This window comes from Cricetulus griseus (assembly GCF_003668045.3).
Source record: "Cricetulus griseus strain 17A/GY chromosome 1 unlocalized genomic scaffold, alternate assembly CriGri-PICRH-1.0 chr1_0, whole genome shotgun sequence".
NCBI lineage: Eukaryota > Metazoa > Chordata > Mammalia > Rodentia > Cricetidae > Cricetulus > Cricetulus griseus.
In genome coordinates this window covers 194,479,254-194,504,870 of record NW_023276806.1, presented here as the reverse complement: position 1 = coordinate 194,504,870, position 25,617 = coordinate 194,479,254, and the positions used below count along the sequence as shown (strand labels likewise).

Genomic DNA, 25,617 nt, shown 5'->3' with positions numbered 1-25,617 from the left:
TGTTTGTTTATGGAAGAGGTTAATCACTTTCATTCTTACTAAATAATGTTAATTAGGCTTCAGAAATGCTTTTTTAATGATTATATTTAATATAGAGTTTAATGTTCAGTTTAATGTTCAGTCAATAGTCAGATGAGACCTTGAGTCTCAAAAAAAAAAAAATTCCTCGACTTGTGGGTAGTTTTTCTATGCTAGAAATGAGAAATAAGTTTAATTGTTTTAGATTTATTAGGGATTCTTATGAATTATTGTGCTTTCTGTTCCAAATTTGTTTTTTACCTTCCTCCCTTCCTTTCCTCCCTCCCTTCCCTCCCTCCCTTCCTTTCCTCCCTCCCTTCCCTCCCTCCCTTTCCTCCATTCCTCCCTCCCCCTCCCCTCCCCCTCCCCCCTCCCTCCTCCCTCCTCCCTCCTCCCTCCCTCCCTCACTCCTCCCTCCCTCCCTCCCTCCCTCTTCCTTCCTTCCTTCCTTCCTTTCTTTCTTCCTTCTTGGTCTTTTGAGGCAGGGGTTCTCTTTGTAACAGTCCTGACTGTCCTGAAAATAGCTTTGTAGACCAGGCTGGTGTCGAACTCACAGAGATCTACCTGCCTCTGCTTCCCAAGTGCTGGGATAAAAGGCATGTGCCACTACTGCCTGATGAACAAATTTGTATTTTTTTATGAATATGTTTAGAATTCAGTTAACCATAGTTGATCTAGCACAGGCTCCAATCTTTGTGGCTCTACAGTGAATTTTATAAGGGGTACCTGTTGGAAGTGTCAGTCACCAAAACAGTTGCTCTTTTCCGCCTTTGAAGATGTATAGAGTTCCTAGTAAGCTTTTGCAGGTTGGGAGCATCTCACTTCTTAACCTCTTCTTTATAGGCCTTCCTTGATAGGCTTGTTGGCATGCTTGTATACATTGCTGGAAGAGTGAGGGGTCACAGTGTGAACTCTGTCATTAGTCCACCAGGGACTACTTTGCAGCTTGTGAACCTCTCTGAACCTCATAACCCAATACATCTAAATAGATTATTACCTTGTCTAGAGCACAGTAAGCCCTCAGTAAACATGAGGCCATCTCTGCTTATGTTACTGTACTTTGGAATAATGAGGATTAAATGCTGAGTAAAGAGGAATTTTGGCTAATTCACTCAGCATGCTACCTGGCATGTTGCAATGTTCACAGCATCCTATTCCTTGTGAATTGCTAACAAGTATATGATTGTATTGCTGTAATAAAGCTTTCCGTATATCTCTGACTAGAAGAATGTATATCTAGGTTAATATGTTCTGGGATGGGGTTTTAGAATTATTTTTGTACAATAGCACATGTGTAAACTCAACTGCTCATCTAATTGTACAGATGCTGTTGACTGAGTACTTGGATATGAAAAACACACGTACTGCGTCAGAACCATCAGCTCAACTAAGCTATGCCAGCACTGGACGAGAGTTCGCAGCATTTTTTGCCAAGAAGAAACCACAAAGGCCAAAGAATTCTCTTTTCAAGTAAGTATCAGACTGTCAGAGAGATAGGATAGCAAGCTTTGAAGAGTCAGTTTGTATATCATCCACAGCTATACATTTCCTAGCTGAAGTTGCCTTGAAACATTTGTAGGAAATGAACATATCCTGTTTTGTTTCCTGTTGCCTTCTGTCAGGTTGAGTGACTGTTTTGGAATGGCTATTAGACTATATAACTACATTTTAAGCTTGTTTCTGGAGAGTTTTTCTACAAAATTAAGGAAAGTGAAAATTCCCAGGTGTTTCTGGAGAATTTTATAGGAAATTAAATATGTCATCCCTGAAAAATTCCAAGTGCCAAGAAATAATGGTTATTAATAAAATTATGTACCTCTTCCTAGCTATGCAGTATTGGGCCTTATGTGGTTTGATCATTAGCAAAGGAGCCATCCACAAGTCTCAACGTTTCTCAGTTACCGTGTCAGTGAACTCTCCTAGGCCGTGTGCTCAGAGTAACAACCGTTAGCATGTATCAGCTAGGACTGATGTTGGTAATGCTAATGGCTGGTGTGATGGAATGCTTTCTACCTACAGATGTTACACACGAAGGGAGCTTATCAAATGCTTCCAACCAAGCAGTTTAATTTGATAGTAACAAAATTTCAGCCACTGTAGCAACAATGCTGAGTCTTTGTTCCTTTCTTAGTGCTATAAATATAAAAGTCCTTACCAATAAGAACTAATTAATATATGAGAGAAATTAAGTAAACTATGGGAAATAACAGCTAGCAAGTGGTAGTGAGGATACAAACAAGAATACTCTTACTCTGGAATCCAGTTCTTGTTGAAAATAAAAAGCCTTAACTGAGAAATCACAGTAGCCTGTAGAGGCAGCGTTTTTTTTTTTTTTTTCCCCCCACAGAGATAGATACTCAAATAAGGACATTAAAAACAACATTCAAAGTACATTTGCCAAGCGCCTGTGTGCTTGTGGCCTGAGTTTCGTTATATCCGTATTCTGTTCTCATCCCTGAATTTGAATGATGATCTTCATAAACCATCACACCTTTTTATTTGGAAAAAGGAAAAAAAATTAAAAGAAACAAGCACATTGTATATAGTTTATTTATTTCGTATTTTCATAATTCTTAAATTCTTGAAATTTGCTTACTCTTTGAACTTGATTATAATTATAAATGTAACTTTAAACATCATAAAACATAGATTGCAGTATATGTATGTGTGTGTATGTATATGTATGTGTGTATGTATACACCTCCCTCCCCATGCTTAAGTCATTTCAGTGTCTTTCTTTCTTTTTGGCCTTGTACTCCTGTTTTGGGTACATATTATTTTAGTTTTCTTATGTCACTCAGTCTGTTTCTTTTTCCTTTCCTCTGTAGTCCTCCCTCCTTTGAAAGTTACATTTACCCTTTGCTCTATATACTTTTTCTTTTTGTGATGAGCGCTTAATACCAAAAGCAAATTTTGAAGGAAGGGGCATATTTGACTTCAACTCCACTTTAGTTCATTATTGAGGATGTTAGGGCAGAAAATGAAGCCAGAACTATGGAAGAACAGGATAACACTACTAACTGATTTGTTCTCTCCTTCTGGGTTTCTTACCCAACTTTTTAATACAGTGTAGGCATACTAGGCATGGTAATTTCCACAGCTGGCTGAGCCTTCCTACAATAATTAGCATTCCAGAAAATGTGCCAAAGGCCCATATATGATCAAGGTTCTTCTTCATTAACATTCTCTTTCCCCAGGTTTGTGTCTTATTGACAGCAAAAACTAACCAGTATACCCCGCTGAGCTTATTGCAGAAAGCAGACTTCAGGGTTTTAAGATGTCACACTCTCAACCATCACTGTCTTCGGCCTCAGTCTTTTAGCATTGGCTAAATTGTGATATAGGGGTGGGAGTGGGTGGGTGGGAAAGCCCCTAATCATTAGAAATGAAAAAGAGTTAATTTAAATAATTGTTATACATTTATTATTATTGGTTAGTAATAAAACTCATCCTTGTCCCAGAACTGGACAGTTATATAGATCTGCTCACTTTTAGAATGCTTTAATTAATTAGCCATGTAGGCCTGAGTAGGTCTCATTTCTGAGCATGCCTCAGTGCCTTTGGCTATAAAATAAGGAGGTGAGACTGAAGAATCTCTTAAGCCTCTTTTAGTATAGAATTATCTCAATCTGTGACTTGTTGCAAGCATAAAGGGAATTCATGAATAGCAAGTCTATCAAGTCATAAAGGACTCAGATTGTGGAGAGCTGTAATCTGTTTCTAGCGAATCTGTGAAGGACTTTATTACCCTCCTTAATTGCTTTTAGCCAAGGTTAATTGTGTTTAAGTTCTCTCTTATTGTACATCTTGTGCTTTTTATTCTTTGCTTGAGAGTTTGTTTTTTTTCCTTTGCCATCTCTGATCAATAGCTGTCAGCATGCTTTTTGGAGGTCAGTGGCTTCTTTTCTGCACTTGACTGGCAGGTGGCACTTTTTAAGTACTGTACACGTTGCCTTCCTTCCGGCTCTTTGTGCCTCTTAGTTCCTGGTAGGGTGTAGAGAGCAGATCAAGCAACTGAAGTATTTCCTTCACAGACTGATACTCGTCTTGGTATTCATCTCCCTTGTAAGGACTGGATAAAAGAGACATGATTAGGAAAATGATGCTCCTTTCTTGTTGCCAGTCACTGAGCCCGTGGACTCTGTTGCTCTCTTCCTATGTTGTTGACCTTTTAGTGGCTAAGTTCTTAGAAGGATTCTTTCTTTTGTCAGCTTCTTATCCTGGCTTTGAAAGTCTCAGATTTAAAATAGAATCTTTTACTCATCAAAGGATTTGCTATTTGATATAGTCTTAATTTTACTTCATTTTATTCTTACCTATAAGCTATTCTTTATGAATAATTTGTTTTGTGTTCCTTGTTTCAGCTTTTAGAGACCCATTCTTTACCACAGTTTGTTTCCCATCTTTCTGACCTTTGAATAATTCCTGGAGAATATTTTATGTGGTGCTAAGTGGCAGTCCAAAAACTAGCAGCCATTTGGAAACAGTCTTTTTAGGATATTTAGAAAGGGACCAACAATGTTTTGATTTTTTTTTCATTTTAAATTTATTTTACATATCAACCACAGTTTTCCTTCCCTCAACTACTCCCGATTCCTTCCCCTACCTCCCCCGCTCCCCAATCCACTCCACTTCTGTCTCTACTTAGATGGGGTAAGGCCTCCCATGGGAATCAAGAAGGCATGGCACATGAAATGCCTTGCTTTTTTGATGTCACTGTTCATTTGTAGAATCTCCCATGCACTAGTCTTTTTAACTCAGAACTTCAGGAAGAGAACTGCCCAAAAGAGCCAGTATGTTTGCTGAGGCAGCCAGTATTCAATGATGGGTTTTGATTTGGGTAATAGCATAATTAGAATGACTTTTTAGGGTATACTTGTTGCTGTATATCTAGGCATCCTGGCAAAAAGATGACAACAACAATATCGGTAATGATGATGTGAAAGTAAACCACTTAGGAGGTAGGTCAGGATTATTCTGTGTGACATGGACAATGAGGACAAGGTTCAAATACTACTGTAGAGGAACAGTAGAAGGGATAGTGCTAATAAACCAAGGATTGGGTAGCTGTGTCTGGCTTTTTTAAGGTATATCCCAAACAGCCATAATTATAATTGTTATACACCAGGAAATGTTATACCTACCAGAACACAATAGAATAGCATATTTTTGGGGATACATAGTTAGATGCTATTCATGTGGCTTAACCATGTGTGTTGCATTTGTAGGTTTGAATCATCCTCCCATGCTATCAGCATGAGTGCCTATCTTCGAGAACAGAGAAGGGAACTCTATAGTCGGAGTGGAGAACTTCAAGGTAGGTGGTTGGACTTCTCTAGAAAAAATCAGTTTTCTGGAGGACAATCTGCAATGTGTGTAGCATGTGAGCTTGTGTCCTACATCCACGGAATTCTTCTTAGGTAGTAAATAGTAACAAACTGGTAATCCTGTTCCAATATTATCCCCCAACACTTGCTGTCAAGCTTCTAAAACTAATACTATGCCTACAAGGAATGCATTGCCATTGGGGTAGAAATTCTAAACAGATGAGATGAAGTCTGCTTGAGTCCAGTCCCAGTTAAGGAGGATGCTAGTCTTTTATGGTATCCTCTCAGGTTGGCATTGGCTTATTGTTTTTGAGTATGGCAAAAAAGTGGAGTATGGCAGGTATAAAGGGGAGGCTCAGCCTTTGTTATGTAAAGAGCACATGGATGCTTTGGATAGTGTGGTTGGTTTAAGCATTGTAAATTGATACATAGGCTACTTGGAGCCCATTTGTGGTTACTAAAGAGTTTGAAAATAAATTATAATGTAAATAAAAGAAAAATCGAGTTGATGACATTTCCTTTAGTGACAAAAACATAGATACTATCTTAGGTTTCTCTTAGGGTATCTTTTTCTGTGAAGAGACACCATGACCAGGGTAATTCCTCCTCCTCCTCCTCCTCTTCCTCCTCCTGCTCCTCCTCCTCCTCCTCCTCCTCTTCTTTTGTTTTTTTCGAGACAGGGTTTCTCTGTGGCTTTGGCGCCTGTACTGGAACTACCTCTTGTAGACCAGATTGGTCTTGAACCCACAGAGATCTGCTTGCCTCTGCCTCCTGAGTGCTGGGACTAAAGGCTTGGGCCACCACAGCCCAGCTGACCATGGTAACTGTTATAAAGGAAAACACTTAATTGGGGTTGGCTTGCAGGTTCAGAGATTTAGTTCATTATCATCATGGTGGGAAGCATGGAGGTGCACAGGCAGATTTGGTGCTGGAGAAGGAATTGAGAGTTCTACATCTGGATGAGCAGGCAGCAAGAAGAGAGTGACACTGGGCCTGGCTTGAGCATCTGAAACCCTGAGCCCACCTTCAGTGACATACCTACTTCAACAAGGTCATGTCTCCTAATTCCTGTCTGGTAGTGCCATTCCCTAATGACCAAGCATTCAGATATCAAATATATGATCCTATGGGGCCATTCCTATTTGAACTACCACACTAACCATGGTAAATGTAGCCTATGAAGAAAGATTTGTCACGGTCTCCTAAGCATTGTAGGTACTGGGAGAAACATAAGTCAAATTGAAAAAATTTTAAGATGGAGTGTTAAGGTCCAGGTAAGATAGTGAGACATGTGTGCACCACCACATCGGTGCATTCTTTATGAAGTTGTATCTGTACTGAACATGTATACGGCTCTGTTGTAATGACCTAAGTGCTACAATAGGGCATTTATATTATAATAGGTTTTATAAAATTAAGATTAATTAAAATAACAATAGATGTTTGTAAGCCATGTGTAGAGTATAGATCTCATATTATTTTATGTAAGAGATTTGAACATCTGTGGATATTGTTTTCCATGAGGATGACCATACACATACCCTAAACAGACACCTTAACAATAGTATGGGGACACACATACTAGGTAGATTACACAAATAGAATTGCTAGAGGAGTTAAGAGAATGGAATGATTGCTTTAGATCTCTGGACTTTAATAGAGATAGATGTGAAGATTTTACAGTCTTTGATGCACTGAACTACTTTAATTATTCTGCTGGGACTAGCCCACACAGTTACTTAGTTGGTCAGACTCATCATACTTCTTCCTTAGAACACTGGGTAGTAACCAGTCAGCCTTTCAGGGTTTTAAGACTATTGCCTAGTAATCCCGTCTTCACCTCCATTTCCAACCTGTTAACTTGTAATTTTTTCAAAAACCTTGCTGTGTTCTCCCATATTTTATCACAGTAAATGTTCCAAGAGTATACTAGCCAGAAGTAAAAGTCTAGAAATAAGTTCTGTGTGTTAGAATGAGATTGGCATAGCAACATTTATTGATTATTAAGGTGTTAAGTATCCTGATATGCTTTCTGGAGTATAGGGCAGGTAGGATGGAGAACAAAAGCAGAAGTGATCCCTTCTGTCATGCAGGGAGTGGAGGACAAGGCTGATACCATCTCTGGAATGTAGCTGCTTCTCAGGAGAAAGGGGAAGCATACTAAAGTGTGGAATGGCATAGTGCACATGGGTTTTCAGGGCTTGGGATCCTATGTAACCTGCTCCTTTGGGACGCAGCAGGTTATGAGGGCTAGTGTGGCATTCTTCCTACAGTCCTACTTTTTTTTGTTGTGTTTAATTAATAGTTTAAATTTGCCCCCATATTTTTTCTGCATCTGCCTTACATTAAACTCTGAACAGTAACAAGTCCCCCTCAAAGTTCATTCCCAATCATTCCATTTTAAAAAAGAATGAATGAATATTTCAGAGGACAGTTTTAGAGTCACTCCAAAATTGAGTAGAAATTATAGAGCATGTATGGGAGCTCTGTCCTCAGCATAGTCTCCTCTGCTAACACCATCCCTGCTTCGTAACAGTAATCAATGGGGCAGCGGTGCACCTATCTGTCACTCAGGTTCAAATGTTATTAGTCAATATGATCAGTGACTAGTGCCACATGCTATTTCTTAGACACTAAGACTAGTAAGACCTCTGTGTTAAAGCCCCATGGAGTGATTTCTCAGTTGCCCTTGTGGTCCATGATCTCTTGACAGAGTATCTGGCAATGCAGAGTAGGTCGTTCTGGGCCTAGATGCCTACATCCAACATCTAGCTCCCCACTACCTCTTTCCTTTTGTTTTTGTTTAATTCTTAATGATGATAGACATAAAACCTGCTGTGAAGAGGCTTGAAAACTTGGCTTTACTCAGTTCTCTGTCTCTTGAATACACACCCAGATTCTATTTTTCCTGTGTCATCTTTCTTAGGCTAAGTTTGGCTTGATTTCTGAGTCAACCTTAGTTGTTACTTACTCATTCTAGTCAGCTTGCTTGCCTTCTGTTCCATTCCCCAGTCTGCTTCAGACACACACACATTCTTGGGTTGTGACCCTGCTGTTTGGTGCTTCACTGGCACATCTTTCTCTCTGTGAGTGTGTCCCACAGTGCTTACTTTCCAGAGTTTAAGACAATGCTGTAAGCCCATGAGTGACATGCCGTCCGTTTCTGGTGCTTCTTACAGTGCTTGTTAGGGCAGCTGTACCCTAACCACTGACTGACTGTAGCAGAATGAATGAGGCCAGGTAAGGCTAGAGCTAGGATACAGAGATCATCCTAGCAGGTGGCCATTGATGGTGTTTATCTTTCAGGTAGGTTTACATGCTCTTTTAGTTTAAGGAGGAGGGGCCATGCCTGAGTTTTTGTCCTCTGTAGTTACCTTACCCATAAGCTTTGTTAAGTAGAGAAGTTGCTCTTGAGCTGCCAGACCCAGGAGGAAACTTCTGTAGAGGAGAAAAAAGACATAACTAAGAGATAGGAACTAGAAGAATCACTATAATCTAACTTTCCCATCCTTTAAAATGTTCGCTGAAATGCGGGACTTTCTAGCAGAAGTCTGTTGTACTAAGTGTGTTCAACAGGGTTTTAGGAGTATCTTTGGTTATGAGAGAGAAAACGTTGTTAGCAAATGTTCATGATAGCCATTAAAAAGTAGTGTGTTGTACTGGCACCTCATATTCTTGGTGAGGCCATGGATCAGCTTTTGTAAAGTTTTGATAGTATTTGGTTGAGCAGCAAAAGTTTGTCTGATGAGCGCTTTTTAACATTTCAGTAGGAAAACAAAAAGAAGAAATCACCTATTCTCTATCTAAGAATGACTGTTTCTTTTCAGTTATTCATTAATATGACTGTTCCAAGGACCACATCTTGCCCTAGACAAAGCCTAATTGAATAGTTCAGCCAAATCCTAAGAGACTGGCTACGATTTCTGTCTCTTCTTTTAAACCTCTTCTCCCAGTGGTTTGGTTCATGGGGTCAGCTTTTCCTTCTGTTATAGGGGAGTGGCAAAGAAATCAACCATAACGACCATCAAAGTGACATTAAAAAGCTCCAGTTTTACAAAGTTAAGTTCTTGCCAACATGTTTGATTTATCATGCAATTAAAAATGTTACTCAGACTAACAGTGCACTAGGGGGAAAATGAATTTAAAAATGAGATTTCTTTGGTACTATCAGCCCATCTCAGTTGGCTCTTACTGTTATGGTACAGATGGTTCATTATATAGCCTGCCGTTGGCAGTCAGGGCTAAGGAGGTGGGGGTGCTACTTCAAAGTGTGTGTGATAACAGGTGGGATCTAACTTGCGTATGTGTCTACGTTAATCATTGGCTTCCTGTTGTTCTGAGTCTCTATTGCTTCATTGTATTGCTTGTACAGCATTCTTGTAGGTAAAATGGATCTTAGTTTTAATGAATATTTATCTTGAATATAGCTTTTTAAAAATGTGTTAATGTGTAGAACACTATAATTGATGAACACATTACCTTTTGAGGGTTGAGAAAATCAAAATACTGCTGCTCGTGATCAAATAGCTTAATTTAATCACTTCAGCTGTGCCTAATTTTCTGAGATAACCAATACAGCTCTTTCAAATGCTGGCTACTCATGTAGGTCCTAGGACTATTAAGTTAGAAGTTTATACTGTGGTAAAATTAGAATAATATTGATTTAAAGTAATGTTTGACGTGTTAGCACTGAGGAGGGGGGTTGCTTCTGCTTCATGATTCTTCTGCTTTCAACTCAAGACCATTGAGCTTATGCTCCTTCAGGTCGCAGTGAGTTCCATCTTGGCAGATTCCTGTGTTCACTCTTCTGCAATTTGTAAGGTGTTCTTTCAGCCGCTGTTTGCCATTTTGACTCCTCAGGCTTTTATGAGGGCTCTCAAGAACTTGATTTCTCAGTGTTCAGACCTGGTAATTTTTTCTCTGTGCACTCTGTAACTCGCCTGAATTGCCATCAGTCCAGTGAAGGCTTTGCCTAGTGCCTAGGAATAGTAGACTTCTATATCTGTGTTCATTACATTACACTTTTCTGATCTCTAGCCTCTTGTCTCTCATCCTGTAATTATTGAACACAACATTAAAAATTTGTTATGATATTCTTCTTTGGCATGTCTTGTTTAATTTTAACCTCTTAGTCTATACCCACTTCTACCCAGATTTCAAATCTCACTATTTATTGCTTAACTGCAATGCTCAGGATAAAGCTTTGGTCAAATTGGGCTCTTTAAAAAAAATGGTGAGAACTTGTGATCTGGAACTTGTATTTGAATTGACAAGCATACACAATTTTGTGTATCTGTGCATATATATCTGCCTACAGATACGTACACATTATAGTGAAGAAAGTCTTTATTTCCTTGTTGGTAGACATAAGTTAACCTATTTGAGAAATTCTAAAAGAAGATTTAATAAACTATAATCAAAATCCTGTGATTTATTTTGACTTAGCTTTCAAGATAATAAGACTCATGAAGCCGCTTGGTGGTGGCACACTCCCTTAATCCCAACAGAGGCAGGCAGATCTCTGTGAGTTTGAGTCCAGTTTGGTCTACAAGAGCTGGTTCCAGGACAGATTCCAAAGCTACACAGGGAAACCCTGTCTGAACAAAACAAAACTAAATGAAAAGACTCATGAATGGATAGAGTTTACTAATGGCCATTAATACTGTTTTGATTAGTTTCCTTTCTGTTTGGGGGCTGTTAGCTTGCTGTTTGTGCTCAGTGATCTTACCTTTGGAGTGCCAGCTTTATTCCTGTCAATTTAATGAGTGGCATTTCTTTATCTGTGACATTAAAAAACTCTGCAAAGCTCCAACTATTGGAGAATTGGCTTTGTTCTACATAGTAAATATGGAACTACTGGCATCAGGGGAAAAGAAGGCTCTTTGGCTGACCTGAACTTCCTGTTTTTTTTTTTTTTTTTAATCTCTGAGGGGTTGTTGATAACTGGAGTTGTGAATGCTTAATGACACTGTATATAATTAATTTTTTTTTAGTTGCTTTGCCTTCAGGTAACACAGCATTGGACATCCATTAACCATAGAGTGATTATCCTCTTTAGAAAAGGATTTATAATGGTAGTCTTTGAAGCTGCACTGCTCTATAGTAAAGAATTTAGCAAGATAACATTTCTGTGCACATTTTCAGGGACATTTTGGATGGAGTGAGGTATGGTATTTAGTACAGTGATTTATATTCTCATACCACACATTTGTTCTACATTCTTAAACACAAAAAGCACTTGTAGAACTTCACATCCTGAAATTTGATTAGGGATTTCTTTGCAGTCTTTTAAGTTTTACTTAATGACTTTGCTAATAACAGTAACAATATGCAGAGCACATGAAAAGAAGTACTTTTTTTCTTTTGAGAATTGCATATAATTATTTCAAAATAACTTTAATCTTTCATATTATCTTTTCTGTTTTACCCTGTAATATACTGTAAAATGGATTCCCTTTTGTACATTTTATATCTTTGCTTTTAAAGAGAATAATCATAACTTACTTATTATGGGAAGATTTGTCAAATAATGAACTTTTAATAGAGTATTTATAAATGCTAATTTCTTCATCTGTTTCTAAAAAATAATAAATATACTTTCCTCATGTTATGAATAGACTTAATGCACTTTGTGAAATCATTTTTTGTGAAATCATTTAAGAAATAAAAACATTTTTTTCTAAATTTTTATTAGTTTTATCTAATGTGTTAGTCTCTATATATGACAGAGAAAATTATTTTATTTAAAAATGCTTGGCAGTTTTGAATTTAATTTCTAAAGTCAATTCTTTGAAAGACTCTGAGTTCATGCGGTTTCATATGGGAGTGGGGTAGGGTGGCAATCACTGTTAGTTGAACCATGTGAAGGAAACTGGAATTCCTGAGAAAATGAATCTAGAAGGTATAAGACAGTCATCACAAAGTGATGTTGTTGGCATCACTTTGGTCGTTCTAAAGAGCTTTACTTTAAAAACATTCCATTGTATTCATTCATTCATTGAATTATCCGAGAAGTGGAGATATTGTTAATGTATTTGAGTTTAAAGTCATATAAATGCATTTATACCATACTTCAATGGACTTGTTTTTTAAAAAGTAATTATATAAAAGTAATAAATTCAATGTGGTCTTGCAATGTGGCTTTTTAAAAGAAGACGAAACAGCTTCTTTAATCTAATTTTCTTAGGTTTTATTTTTGGTGTTGAATGGCTATATATAGTCCACACTGGCCTTGAATTTCAGATTGTTGTGTCTCAGCTGCCTGCATGTTGGGATTATAGGTGTACACCATCTCATGCCTGCCTTCATCTCCTTAGACTTAAGTAGTTTATTTAGTGCTTTTCATGCTGAGGTGAGCATTTTTAGAAAACAAAAGACCATAACCATTATGGCAGATAGTGAATACAGTGTTAACTAGAAACTCATGAGAATGGTCAATAATAAACTTATGTTTGTCTAATAGGAAACAACACATATGACCATTTTGCATTTTCACAATGAGGTTTGTATAAGAGAGAAATTATCTTATGAAGTAACCTATTAAAAAATTCAAGAGACTTTGATGTTAGCATGCAGCTCCCACTGTGTGTAGAAAATAATATACAATTTGTCTTAGAAAGTATTTCAGAAGTCACTGGAAATTCTTTCTAGGATTGATTTTCAGTGTAAAATTTTTCTCTTTTTTGTTTCCACAGTTCAGAATAGAAAACAAGTTAAAGTGTGCATAGTTTGATAAGAAGGACTTAGGTTGAGCAGCCCACCTGCCTCTGTCCTCACCTGCCCTGCCCTTTCGCTCCCTCAGTCTGGGTACTGGAAGACCGGGGTCAGCCTTTATAGCCTTTCAGAAGCAGATAGATCTTCACACTCCTGGAGATTTAACACAACAGAGAAACAACATTACAGATTGCTAAGAGACAGATAAATGAACAAAGGTGGTGAGATAATTGATTATCTGTATAGAAAAAGATAAAATAAATTGCATTTGTTCCTCATACCATTTAAAAAGTAAAAAAAATTCATGGGTCGAGAACTCAAATATAAAAAGTAATGTATTGAGAAGACTGTTCATAGCAGTATTATTTGATAGGGAAAACCTGGAAATGGCTCTCATGTTCATAAATGGGGGATGGTTATATATAAAGTGCGATGGAGTTACACAACAGTGATGTGTAGTAATGAAAATGAATGAACTATTGTACATTGAGTCAGTGAAAATCAGCTACATGGGAAAACTTGTCTCTGTCATTCATACAAATAGATACATAATTTCATTTGGATTACATCAGAAGCAGGGAGAACAGAAGAGTGGCCTTTTAGTAATAAAATGTGCAGAGGCTAAGCTAAGGAGGAACTCCAGCCAATCTCAGGAAAGTTCTTAATGGAGCAAATGAAGCCTTGCTGTTTTTCTTGTTCGTGTTTAAAATGGTCAAATATCATAATATACTATTTTATGTTGTATTTCTCATATAAAGTACAAAAATAAGTAGTTAATTTAAAAATACCTTTTAAGGCTCTAAACTACATCATATCTCTAGTTTGATGCTCCCATGTAGACATCTAGACCAAATCTAAATCTAGAGGTTACCAACAGTACGAGTAGGAGGTTGGTTTTTTTTTTTTTTTTTTTTTTTTTATAACCTGTACCATCCTGTTGACACCTCATTTCTCCCACAAATCTGTCACCTTCTCCCTCTCTTATGTAACTTAAATAGGTCACCAGAAGATAGTTTGTATTAGGTAAGTGTCCTCTTACTTTGTCTCATCGCTCCACTGTGTCATAGTTACCAAGCCTTAGTTGGGGTCATCAGCCAGACTTCATTTGTTCCCCATGTTTTCTGTACCTGTGTATTCATTGATCCTTTACAACTTTGTGATATGTTTGCTTGTGTGAGGCACTTCACTAGACCCTCAGGATTCAAAAATGAGTTCAACTAGTTTTATGTTTGACATGTAAAAGAAAAGAAAGAAACTGTAAATAACAGAGGCTGACATTTAACAGCCAGCATTGTTTTCCCTTGGTTCTGTTCCCACACAGTTCCTGAATTTTATATAATCGTAGGGCTACATAGAATATAAGAATTCCAAATATTGCCTGCAGCCAGCCATGGGCATATGATTTTTTTTTCTTGGCAGTAAGGTGTGAGAAAAAGGATTGTGTGCTACTTCAGGTCATACACGGAAGAGAAGGAACAGCCTCTCTTCCTCTTCCAGATCAGCATGTATGTGAAGACTTGCTTATACTGGAATGTGATGAAGAGCTTCTTAGATAATGCAGACGAGACAGTACTCTAAGGACCATAGAGCTACAGATTAGAAATAGCCCAGGTCAATCATCCTCTGAAATGCCACACATTTGATGATATGCTGGGCCAGGGCTACCATCCCCACCCCAGAGAGGATAAATTCTGTCTTAAGTCTCTAGTGCTTTTTTCTCTTTATTATTACCTCCAGTCCCACTTAGATCCGACTAAGTTCTCATGTGAAAAACTACCGGCAGCGTTGTGACATACTGGATGCAGTGTGTGTGCATATGCAAGTGCTGGAGAGGCAGAGAGCCTTTCAGTCACGAGCACGTCTTTTCAGATGGAACAGGGGAAGGCATTTTAACTGCTGGGCACAGCATGAATAAATATATGAAGGGGGTCGAGGACTGATGCTGTTCTCTCCTAATGTGGGATTCAGAACATGACTCAGTCTTTTCTATAATTAGAGCACACTGTTTATATATAGTGATTTACACTCATTCCAATTTGGTATTCTAGGGAAACTTGATGCAGAGGACACGAGAGTAGTTGTCACTGTTTATCCTAACATCCATGAGATGAAGAGTCAGTTTTGGAGAGGTGATGATAGGAAGATAAAGGTCATTAGCATATGAACAATTGCTAATTGTAATCACACACTGAATTTTCTGACTGCCATCGAAGTTTTATAGCTGTACAATGTTGTAAAGATCTAGTTAGGAAAAGTAACACTTTTATATGCAACTATATATTATCCTGTGAGATTGTGTATGGTAGATGAGGCTGGGTTGGAAATACTCGGGGAGGCCATGTCATGAAGGATCAGCCCAACCCATTTCTAAAGCACCTTGATATAACAATAGAATGTTCAGTTAGGTTGTAAGTAGTGGTGGCAGCCTGGTCCTATAAGGGATTTCAGAATTCTTTGTGTTCACATCTGATTTCCAGCTTGTGATTGTGGTGTGAATGAAAATATGTATCAAGTTTCTTTTGGCTTCCCCACAAATTTAAACTCAAAAAGCCATATTACAGTAATATATGATAGTATGTATGAATGCTACATGAATATTGTAATAGTCATAATATAGTATGTTCCTTCCTAGAATTGTGATGACATCTACTGAATTGCAGCCAGTTGATTTGCATATTCATGCCCACTTAGCTCAAATAAGTCCCTGTTTGTTTGCACATTAATGTCTAGTTTCTGCATCAGTTAACTAATTTGCATATCCCTGTTCAGTTGGTTAGTGATGTTCATGTGGAGAACATTGGTATAGCTCTGTGCTTTGAGTGGTGTGGGGAATGTTATGGCTTAATGGAGGAGCACCCATTTCTCATTATACTTCAGCTGCATGGGACCAGTCGTTTTATGTCTCTAAGCTCTAGATTGCTTACTTATTTGTAATATGATACTAACAACACTTACCTGCCCATTTCTAGGGGCTGTATCAGTTGCCACATTGATAATAACAGGTTAATATAAACATTTTTGGCTCTACCCTCAGAGCCCCTACTCCTGAATAAGAGGTATTTGTAGTAGGTACCTGTGGAAGGCACACATGCAAACAGTCGCAGTTCTACTGAGTACCACAAGTTCCTCCCAAGTACAGAGGAGAAGAGACTTAATCTTTTTTTGGGAAAGTCATAGATATTACAAAGGAAGAACTCTATTCCTAAATTGGGAAATGAGTTAACCAACTGATAAAGGGAGTTTAACGGATCAAGTACAGTTAACCTGCTGCACTGTAAAGAGGATATACCTGAGTACACAGATGTGGGAGTCTCACTCCTCTGCAATTGTAGGCATTTGATTTTGATTGATGCAAGTATGTGAGGAAGATTGGACCACAGAAAGGAAAAAGATGAGTAGACCTTGAAAGACCTGGTGTAGTATAATAGAAAGGTTGGGGGTTTCTTCTATGGATGAGAAGTCTCTATAGGAGGGTAATACAGTCAATGTGTGGGGACTGAAGTGAGCACAGTGACCATGGTGACAGTAGCAAGGTATGCGTCCACAAGACTGTCCTAGCTTCTTAGGACAAGTAGCAAGGTATGCGTCCACAAGACTGTCCTAGCTTCTTAGGACAAGTAGCAAGGTATGTGTCCACAAGACTGTCCTAGCTTCTTAGCACAAGTAGCAAGGTATGCATCCACAAGACTGTCCTACCTTCTTAGGACAAGTAGCAAGGTATGTGTCCACAAGACTGTCCTAGCTTCTTAGGACAAGTGGGGTGAGGTTCAGAAGCTAATTTGGACATGTGATATTCCTTGTTGTGTTTGAGCATGAGATACACATTTTGACTGATTACCAGTTTTTCAATCTGGTGACTTGGTTAGATATGATGTCATTTGTAAAACAAGGAAATGCAAATAAGATTGAAGTTCTCCTTAAATTTTTATTTATGTATTTGTTTACATATTGTGTGTATGCATGTGTGCATTCATGTATGAGTGTATATGTGTATGTACATATGTATATGTGTGTGTATATGCCACAGCATGCATGCAAATGAGTGGACAGTTTTCATAAGTTGGTTCCTTCCTTCCACCACATAGGTATGTATCTGGGGAGGTGGGGGCTGTGTATTGAGCACAAGTAGTCAGGTTTGGCAGCAAGTGCCCTTTGTTGCTGAGCCATCTTGTTGGCTTGAGGAGAGAGGTTGTTATGTGGTGTAATGTTAGTGTAAAGATAGCTAATGCTTCTCAGTTTGTTTAGAGTTATCTACTCTAATTACTAGTCTGTTACTGCAGTTTCAGATATTAGGCTTTTAGCAGTTTTTGATTGTCCACCACCATTCTCACTCCCAAATCCAAAGTGTTGGAGTTATGGCTATAATCTTACCCTCCTCCTTTTATTTTAAAATCATAAATACTATTCTATTCTTTGTAAGCTTTAATTTATCTATTGATTGCAGAATTGATTTTAATATCTGAACTATCTATCTTTTAAAATTTTGGTTCCTAGATATATTCTGCATTATTAATGTTAAAATCTAGCAACCAATATCTTTTCAGATTTTTTTTCTGAAATCTTGTTCACATAACCAATTTTCTCACTTGAAAAAGAAATAAAATTATTCCTGCAAATCTTGTTCATCTGGAAAGTTCCAGGTTCTTGGATTTTAAATCATTTGTTGTCTTTATGCTTCTCAAATCAGCATCTTATAACTAGTCAGAGACCCAGAGAGTGGTTTCTGGATAGGGCTTACTGCATGGGCGATGTGCACATAATCTCTTCTGTATGTTGATTCATTTTCTATAAAATCAAATTAATGCCATAAAAGAAATAATTTGAAATTGTTTTAAAACAACATAAAATTTCCAAAAGGGCTAGGAGAATGAGAAGGGGAGAAGAGGAGGGATGTGGAGGACATGAGGGAGCAGAAAGTTTGAGTCAGGGAAAGAATAGAAGATAACAAGAATGGAGATACCATAATAGAGGGAAACATTTTAGGTTTACAGAGAAATCAGGCACTAGGGAAATGTCTGGAGATCTACAAAGATGACACCAGCTAACAATCTAAGCAACAGAGGAAAGGCTACCTTAAATGCCCTCCCCTGATAATGAGATTGATGACTGACTTATATGCCACCCGATAGCCTTCATCCAGGAAGTGGTGGAAGTAGAAGCCGACACCCACAACTAATCACCAATCTGAACTGGAATCCAGATGCAGAGAAGGACTAGTGAAGAGCAAAGGGGTCCAGACCAGGCTGGTGAAACTCACAGAAACAGCTGACCTGAACATCGGGGAGCTCTTGCTCCCCAGACTGATAGCTGGGATACTAGCGTGGGACTGATCCAGACCCCAGAAACATGGGATTCAGTGAGGAAACCTCGGAAATCTATGGGACCTCCTGTAGTAGTTCAGTACTTATCCCTAGCATAGGTGTGGACTTTGGGAGCCCATTCCATATAGAGGAATACTCCCTGAGTGAAGACACACAGGCATGGGCATAGGCCCTATCCCAAAGGATACTATAGATGACACCTATGGAAGGCCTCACCACCCAGGGGGGGAGCAGAAATGATATGTGATAGGTAGGGTTTTAGTTGCTCGGGGGGGGGGGAGGTAGAGGGAACTGGGATTGTCATGTAAAACAATCTTGTTTCTAATTCAAATAAAAAAAATCTGCAGGAAAAAAATCCACCCCCCCAAAAAAATGATTTCCAAAAGGGACATATGTATATTATCAAGAGTTTCTCATAAAATATCATAGAAAAATGGTTGGAGGGATGATAGATAGATAAATGATAGATAGATAATGGGATGCAGGAATAGCCTTAGGTTCTGGTTGTGGTTATAGGAGGAGAATCGGGAGTGCCGGAGACTGTGGGCATATGGGCATGGATGTCCTGGCTCAAACAGAAATAGTGCCATGATCCCATTCTCACTGCTCTGCTATATCTCCCCACCCCCATCCCATGGATTTGATGGCACTTTGGTTAGGAAGGTTTTCTTTTCCTAGTCCATGGATTCACATTGTAATTTCTTACAAAACTACTGTCACAGGAACTCTTAGAAATAATATTTTAGCAGCTGTCTATCTACATGAGTATTGTTGTACATTAAAGTTATCATCCCTGAGTCAGGCAGTCCTGTTTATATCTAACCTGAGATGGAAGTTTGTAGTTGGCTTGGAAGGCGAGCAAAATGGACTCATTCCTTTCAACGTAGTTGATGAAGGAAGACTGATAGAAGCAAAATTGTTAATGGGTCAAACCATTCACTGAATTAGACTGTGTACACTATGTGGACCCTGCAACTCTTATTGAGCACCAGTAATTTCAACTCTTTTCCATACTGTCATTTTGGTGTTTTAGTATAGTCTCTATTCAGTCACATCCTTATCAGGCAAGCTGTTAAAAGCGACCCGAAGCAGAAACCAATGACTTATGGAAGTAATGTTTATGAGAAGAGTGGCTCACATGTTAAGGGTTTGGTTAACGCCTATGTAAGATTCAGTGGAAAACTGAATCTTAGTCCAGAACCACAGGGAACAGAATTCGCCCACAACTAGAACAAGTTAGGAAAAGGGTACTAGAACTTTCATGAGAGTGTGAACCTGCATCTTCATCTAGATGTGAGGCTTTGGATTAACAACAGCTTGCCTGCAACTGTGCTCATGACCTGTAGCAATTATGAGGATATTGAATTGTGTTGTTCTAAGCTCTGAATGTACAGTACTGTGTTGTGTTCTCTATCTGTAGGAAACCATCACACCATTCAGTTTGATACTACACAGTCCTTACTTTGGGATTCCCCAAACAGTTCCTGAGGATGTTTGTAAATGAATACACTTACTTTAAGGAAGAAAAGGATACATAAAAGAAAGAAAAAATATGAACCTATTCTTTTCCTTCTCCACATGGTTCTCAGTTCTTAGTCTTCACAGTTGCTCTCCGTATTTCCAGTTTTTTATAACTTAGTTTATTTGGGAACTAATAGGAAAAAGATGCATGGCTAAGAGATTTCCTATGAGATAACAAATTTTGAAAATATTTATAGGATCTTTAAATATACAATTGAACCTTATTGTTCTAAACATCCAAGGGAAGCTAAGCAGGTTGTGTTTCTGCCTCTTTGGTACCTGACAAACAACTTGTCTAATCCTAATTATTCAGGGCCTTATTTGCTTGCCACTACCCCCAAACCTACTCTTCTTTTAGTGTGTCCACTTTCATTAAGTGGCACTCAGCACTGGCTGTTGAGTCTGGAAAGTTTACCTGGAGGAACATCTTGACTTTTTCTCCCTTGCCCCTCCCTCAATCCATCACCAGATCATCCTGATGGTGCCTCCTCATGTTTTATGAAGCCAACTTTTGAGACTTCCTATTCTTGAACTACTCTTTCCAGTGATGATGAAGGTGGCTAGCTGGAAGGGTTCCCCATGCTTTCTCAATTCATGGTCTTTTAACATGCATTGCATCCTAGTTGCAAATCACTGAGAAATGAGTGCGTTAAGTGACCTTCACACTCAGCAGGATATTGCTGCTATATATTCATAGTTGATCAGACTTGATTGAGTTCCTTTATCTGCTTAACTTAGTATGGTGTTCACTTTTATGAATACCCCACCTGCTGTTCTCATTGAAGATTAAGACCCATCTGATTTGGTGTCTTTATATTTCACAAGTCAAGTCACAATGCCATATTACATTCATGTCCATTTCCAGGAATCTTTGGGGCAAACAGAGATGTAATAGCTGTGAATCCACAAGGCTCCTGAACAGAAATGCTTAATACCCTGTGAAGTTGAATACTTGGGAATCCATGTAGGAGTGTCACCTTGTCTGCTCTCACTTGGGAATCCATGTAGGAATGTCACCTTGTCTGCTCTCACTTGTTGGATCATTAAAAAAAAAAAATCTTTCTCTTCTTGTTAAATATGGGAATTAAGCTATAAATTTCATAGGATGAAATATTATCCAGTGCTTTGCTGCATGAGGATGTTACTGCCTCTTAGAAGTTAGACTAATACTCATGGAGAGCAGCTTTTAGCACCTTCATGAGATCTGTTTATCTTAGACATTCCTGCACGAGTATACTATGTTTATGCCATGTCCATCCCTTCCTCACTGCCCTCTCCCAGCTACTCCTGTGTCATTCACATCAGGCCTTCCTGGATTTGTGATCTCTTCTGTAATTTTTATTGTTAAACACATTTCCCTTCCCCCATACACACACACACACACACACACACACACACACACACACACACACACACACACACACACACACCCCAACCCCTTACTGAGTCCAGTTAGTATTGCCTTTATGTATGTGTTCAGAGCTGAATAGTTAAGATCAGGAGACTTATCAGGAGTTCTGTCCTTGTAGGTGACTGATTCTCCCTCCCTCGCAGTCATTGACTGCCTGTAGGTAGTCATCAAGGTTTGAGGCCTTGCACAATTTTCCTCAATCCACACTGGTATATTAACTAGTACAGTCTTGTGCAGGCAGCCGTGTTGTTGAGAGTTCCTGGGTATAGCATTCCTGTCATGTTTAACAGACTGTCTCTTGCGGCTGTCATCTTGGACCTCTGGCTCTTATGGTCTTTATGTCCCTCTCTACCCTGTTCCTTGAGCATTAGATATAGGGGTTGCGCTGTGCCCAGTCAGAGTTGGGCACTGCAAGGTCACGTATTCTCTCCATCTTGAGCAGCTGTAGATCTCTGTAACAGCTTCTGTGAGCTGCAAGAAGTTGCTGTGTTGAGGTGTGCAGGCTGCACTTATTCAGAAAGTGTGTGTTGCCTGTTTCTATTTCTTTTTAATTATGTGTCTGTTTGTGGCTGCCTGTGAGTGCTGGTGGATAAGGAGGCCAGAGAATTGTGTTGGATCCCCTTAGTAGAGTTACAGGCTGTTGTCTACTTCTGAAGTGGGTCCTGGGAACCCGATGTCTGTCCTCTGTGAGAACATGAAGAGCCTTTCCCTACTGAGCCATCTCTCCAGCACACAGGAACCAAATCTGAAGTGTAGTATCCTCTTTTATTATCATCACATTTTAGTGGTGAAAGTCCTCTCCACATACTAGATTAGCATCCATTGTAGTAATCATTATTCAGTTAGTTGCTTGAATTGATTTGTTTGAAATGTGTATTTGTTACTTATATTCAGTGCATCCAGGGACCAAGTCCTTAAGTTCATTGTACACACTGAACATCTTCTATATTGATTACCTCTGATAAATTGACATTTCACCTGTAAGAAGTTCAGCATTATACATTAAATGGCTAAGCTAGACAGGATCTTCAGTCTTTTCCCATAATTTGCTAATAATATTTGTTGAGATATATAAATACATCACATTAAATTATATTAAGGAGGAAGGGAAGATAAAGACAGCTGATGTTATTTCAGAAAAAAAGGATAAATTACAGAGGTGTGATTTTTTGAGTACATATATAATTATTTCTTTCTCATAACTGTGTTGTCAAGTAAGCCTTATTATCTCATTTTTATAGCTAAGAAAAACCATGGCTTATGGAGCTTAATTTCTCCAAAGTCACAAAACTAGTGTGTGGCAGTGTTCTTCTGTTGTGGTTTTCTTGTGCAAAGGCCAGAAAATTACTTGCATTTGATATGCCTATGCATTTTTGTCCAATGGTGCTAATGTATATGCAGGCATTGAGTTTGAGTAGAGATAGTCACCTGTGCAGACCATCTCACCATCAAGTGGCAGAACGTTTTCATCAGCAGAAGTCCCTTGTGGCTTTGAGGGCCTGCATCTCTTCCTTCTCAAGTCTTTAGTAACTGTTGAAATGCTTAATGTCACAGTAGTTTAGCATGACATTTCTAGATGAAGGTGAAATCAACTACCCTAGGATTGTGAGACAGGCTTCTTTATGTTTGTCTCAAGATTTTGCCTTTCCCATGAATAATTGCATGACTTAGTGTTTGTTTCTCGCTCTGATGAGTAGTACTCTGTTGTGTGGTTATGTCACATACTGTTTATCCTTTCAGTTGGTGTACATTAATTCTGCTTCCAGGTTTTCGACCCTGTGAATGGTATGTCACAAACATTTGTGTCACAAGTTTTTGTGTGGGACAAGCATTTTTGCCCTCATTAGGAATGTATAGAAGTGGGATTGCTGGGTCATACATGTCATTACTTTTCCTTAACCTTTTAAGGAACTGCCAGTTTTCCAAAGTGAGTGTATTTTTTATTCCCATTTCCACTGTATGCCAAAACTTGATATTGTCAGTATTTTCAATTTGAGATATTCAAGTGAGTATCTATCTAGTGGTATCATTGTGGTAGTGCTCCATTTTTTAATGTAGCATCTTACTGAAGTATGATGGGAAACGTCAATTAGAGCCTTCTGTTTCCAAATTAAAGTCGACTAATAATGCTTTTTTTTTTGTCTTGTATAATTAGCTCATAACTCTAATTTTGTGTAATTTCTTTTGGAATAAATTATATATACTTTATTAAATTTTAGAAATATAGGGTAAGTCTAGGTATAAGCTGGAAAGCTACATGTAAATTTATTTATATGTTAGAATAGTGCTTATTAAAACACCTTTTTCCTGTGTATTTGTCTAATTCCCGAATCTTCTGAAAGTTTGTGGGTTCGTCTTGAGGAAGTCCTATTAGGAAACTAAGCTTCCAGGTTTTGCTCTACAGTAACTACAGGGCCCATGTAAATTAAGTCTTCTAATTAAGACTTTCCATATTTGAATACTACCATGGCAGTAACTAGTACCTTACACTGATAAGCTGTAGATTAAAATTTGCAGACTGCAAGCCCCAGTCCAGGGAAAATGAAGTTATGTATAGGTGACTTGTTCCATTTGAATTAATGAAAGGGCTGCTGGTGTAGACCAGCTGTGTTCTCTGATGACAAAAACGAGTCTTGACATTTTGGGTAATGAAAATTCAGTTCAGCACCTCCTAGAGATATGTATGATAATATATTGTCAGTCAGAAGCAGATGGAAAGGAAGCACAAACCTTGTCCTATTAAAAATCGTGTGACACGTGGACACTGCCTGATGGTCTACTTTCTAGGGGGAAGTGTAAGGGGGAAGCCCTCTTTTAAAATGATAGGAATAGCTATTTTGTGCAAAGAAGGTGGAAAGATCTGACTTTGGTGCATGACCCTCTTTGACAGTTGCCTTTGTTCTTGATTTCTAGTGTCAGGATTTGTTTTCCTAGGTAGGGGTAAGGCATGAAAGCCCTGGAAGGGAGACTCACTTTTTTTTGACTTGACAGTATTAATGCAGTCGTCTAGTTCATACCTTGTAAGCTCACTTATTATTTCCTCTGCATGTGTTTCTCTAGTTTAGCGGATTAGCTGCACCGTCTCTTCAAAGGCTATCCAATCAAGGAGGGGTTATTAAAACCAGGGTGATTTATGACTGAGAATTAATTAGAGAAGCATTTTCATGCAAAACATCCAATTTTTTGATTAGCAGTGGAGCAGGGCCGCAATTAGCACTCTAGGAAGCTTAAATTTCCAGCTTTTTGATTCTCAGGAAATGAGATTATCAAACCAGGGTCAGACACTTGACAACAAAGTGGGAAGAGGGGGGGGTAGTGTGAAATTATATCTAAAAAAGATCTTTGATTTTGATTCTGAGATTGCTATTCAGGCCATTGAAAATTCAGAAGAGGGCAAAGACAAGAAAACGAAAGAGTTCAGGGGCTGAAATGTCTGGTTCTTTAGTGGCCTGCGTGCTGGGCAGGGTGTCTGTTGTAATGTTTGAGCAGAGAATGGTCAGATGCAAACCAATGGTTTTTGTTCTTTCATTATTACTTATTATTTAATCCTCCTTTTATAAGTCTCTTTTGGTATTCAGAACCTGAAAAAAAATATCTAAAATATTTATGTGCATTGGAGGGAGGCCAGCTCCCCCCTCCCCATTTAGAAAGTGACACTTGTTTTCTAAATTATGGATTGCTAATTTAAAGGTTTTTTTGTTGTTTTTTTGGGGGGGTTGTTGTTGTTGGTGGTATTTTTAATTACTTCTCAAGTGAGCCATAGTTTAAGTAGTGATTTATGTCAGGCCGTACATTGATTACCACTTATTGATTAGTGACCTTTGTCAAGCTAGGTGCCTGAGACAGAGTAAGGCAGCTTCAGACGTGCTATAAACTAAGGTACATTCTGTCATTAATATAATTGGTTTTTCCCAGGGAGGTGCAGCATAATGAAAATGCATTTGTTGTAGAAAATATTTGTCACCTCTGTCTTCTTAATTTAGACTTCTAATTTTAGTTGGAAAATAGAGGAACATTGTATCTTTTGTCATAGCAAAGTGTGCTAGTTAAGGCTCATACGTGTCAAATCATTAGGTTCTGAGCTCTTCAAAGAAACACAGTCCTTATTTGTGGTTTCAGTACTCAACCATTTCTTCATTGCTCTGTCTTCATATTTACCATGATGTACATCCTCTGTAAATAGTTGCATGTTCTATTATGGATTGCCTGTTTATTCATGTCAGGGGCCTCGTTGATACTCTAGTCTAAGTTGCAGCGCTGGTAAAGTTGACTTCCTTGGTCTGGGTGGGGAAGCAGCTGACGTGTT

The 25,617-nt window shown here is 38.5% G+C and overlaps 1 protein-coding gene across 2 annotated transcripts in view; it reads left to right on the top strand.

Moving 5' to 3' along the window:
* Exoc4 (exocyst complex component 4) overlaps positions 1-25,617 on the top strand; it is a 691,582-nt gene that overhangs the window by 185,796 nt on the left and 480,169 nt on the right. For both annotated transcript variants that reach the window (XM_027391411.2, XM_027391412.2), the window contains exons 8-9: positions 1,343-1,488; positions 5,247-5,335. In XM_027391411.2, the coding sequence (XP_027247212.1) occupies positions 1,343-1,488; positions 5,247-5,335 (235 nt within the window). The remainder of the gene's footprint in view (positions 1-1,342; positions 1,489-5,246; positions 5,336-25,617) is intronic.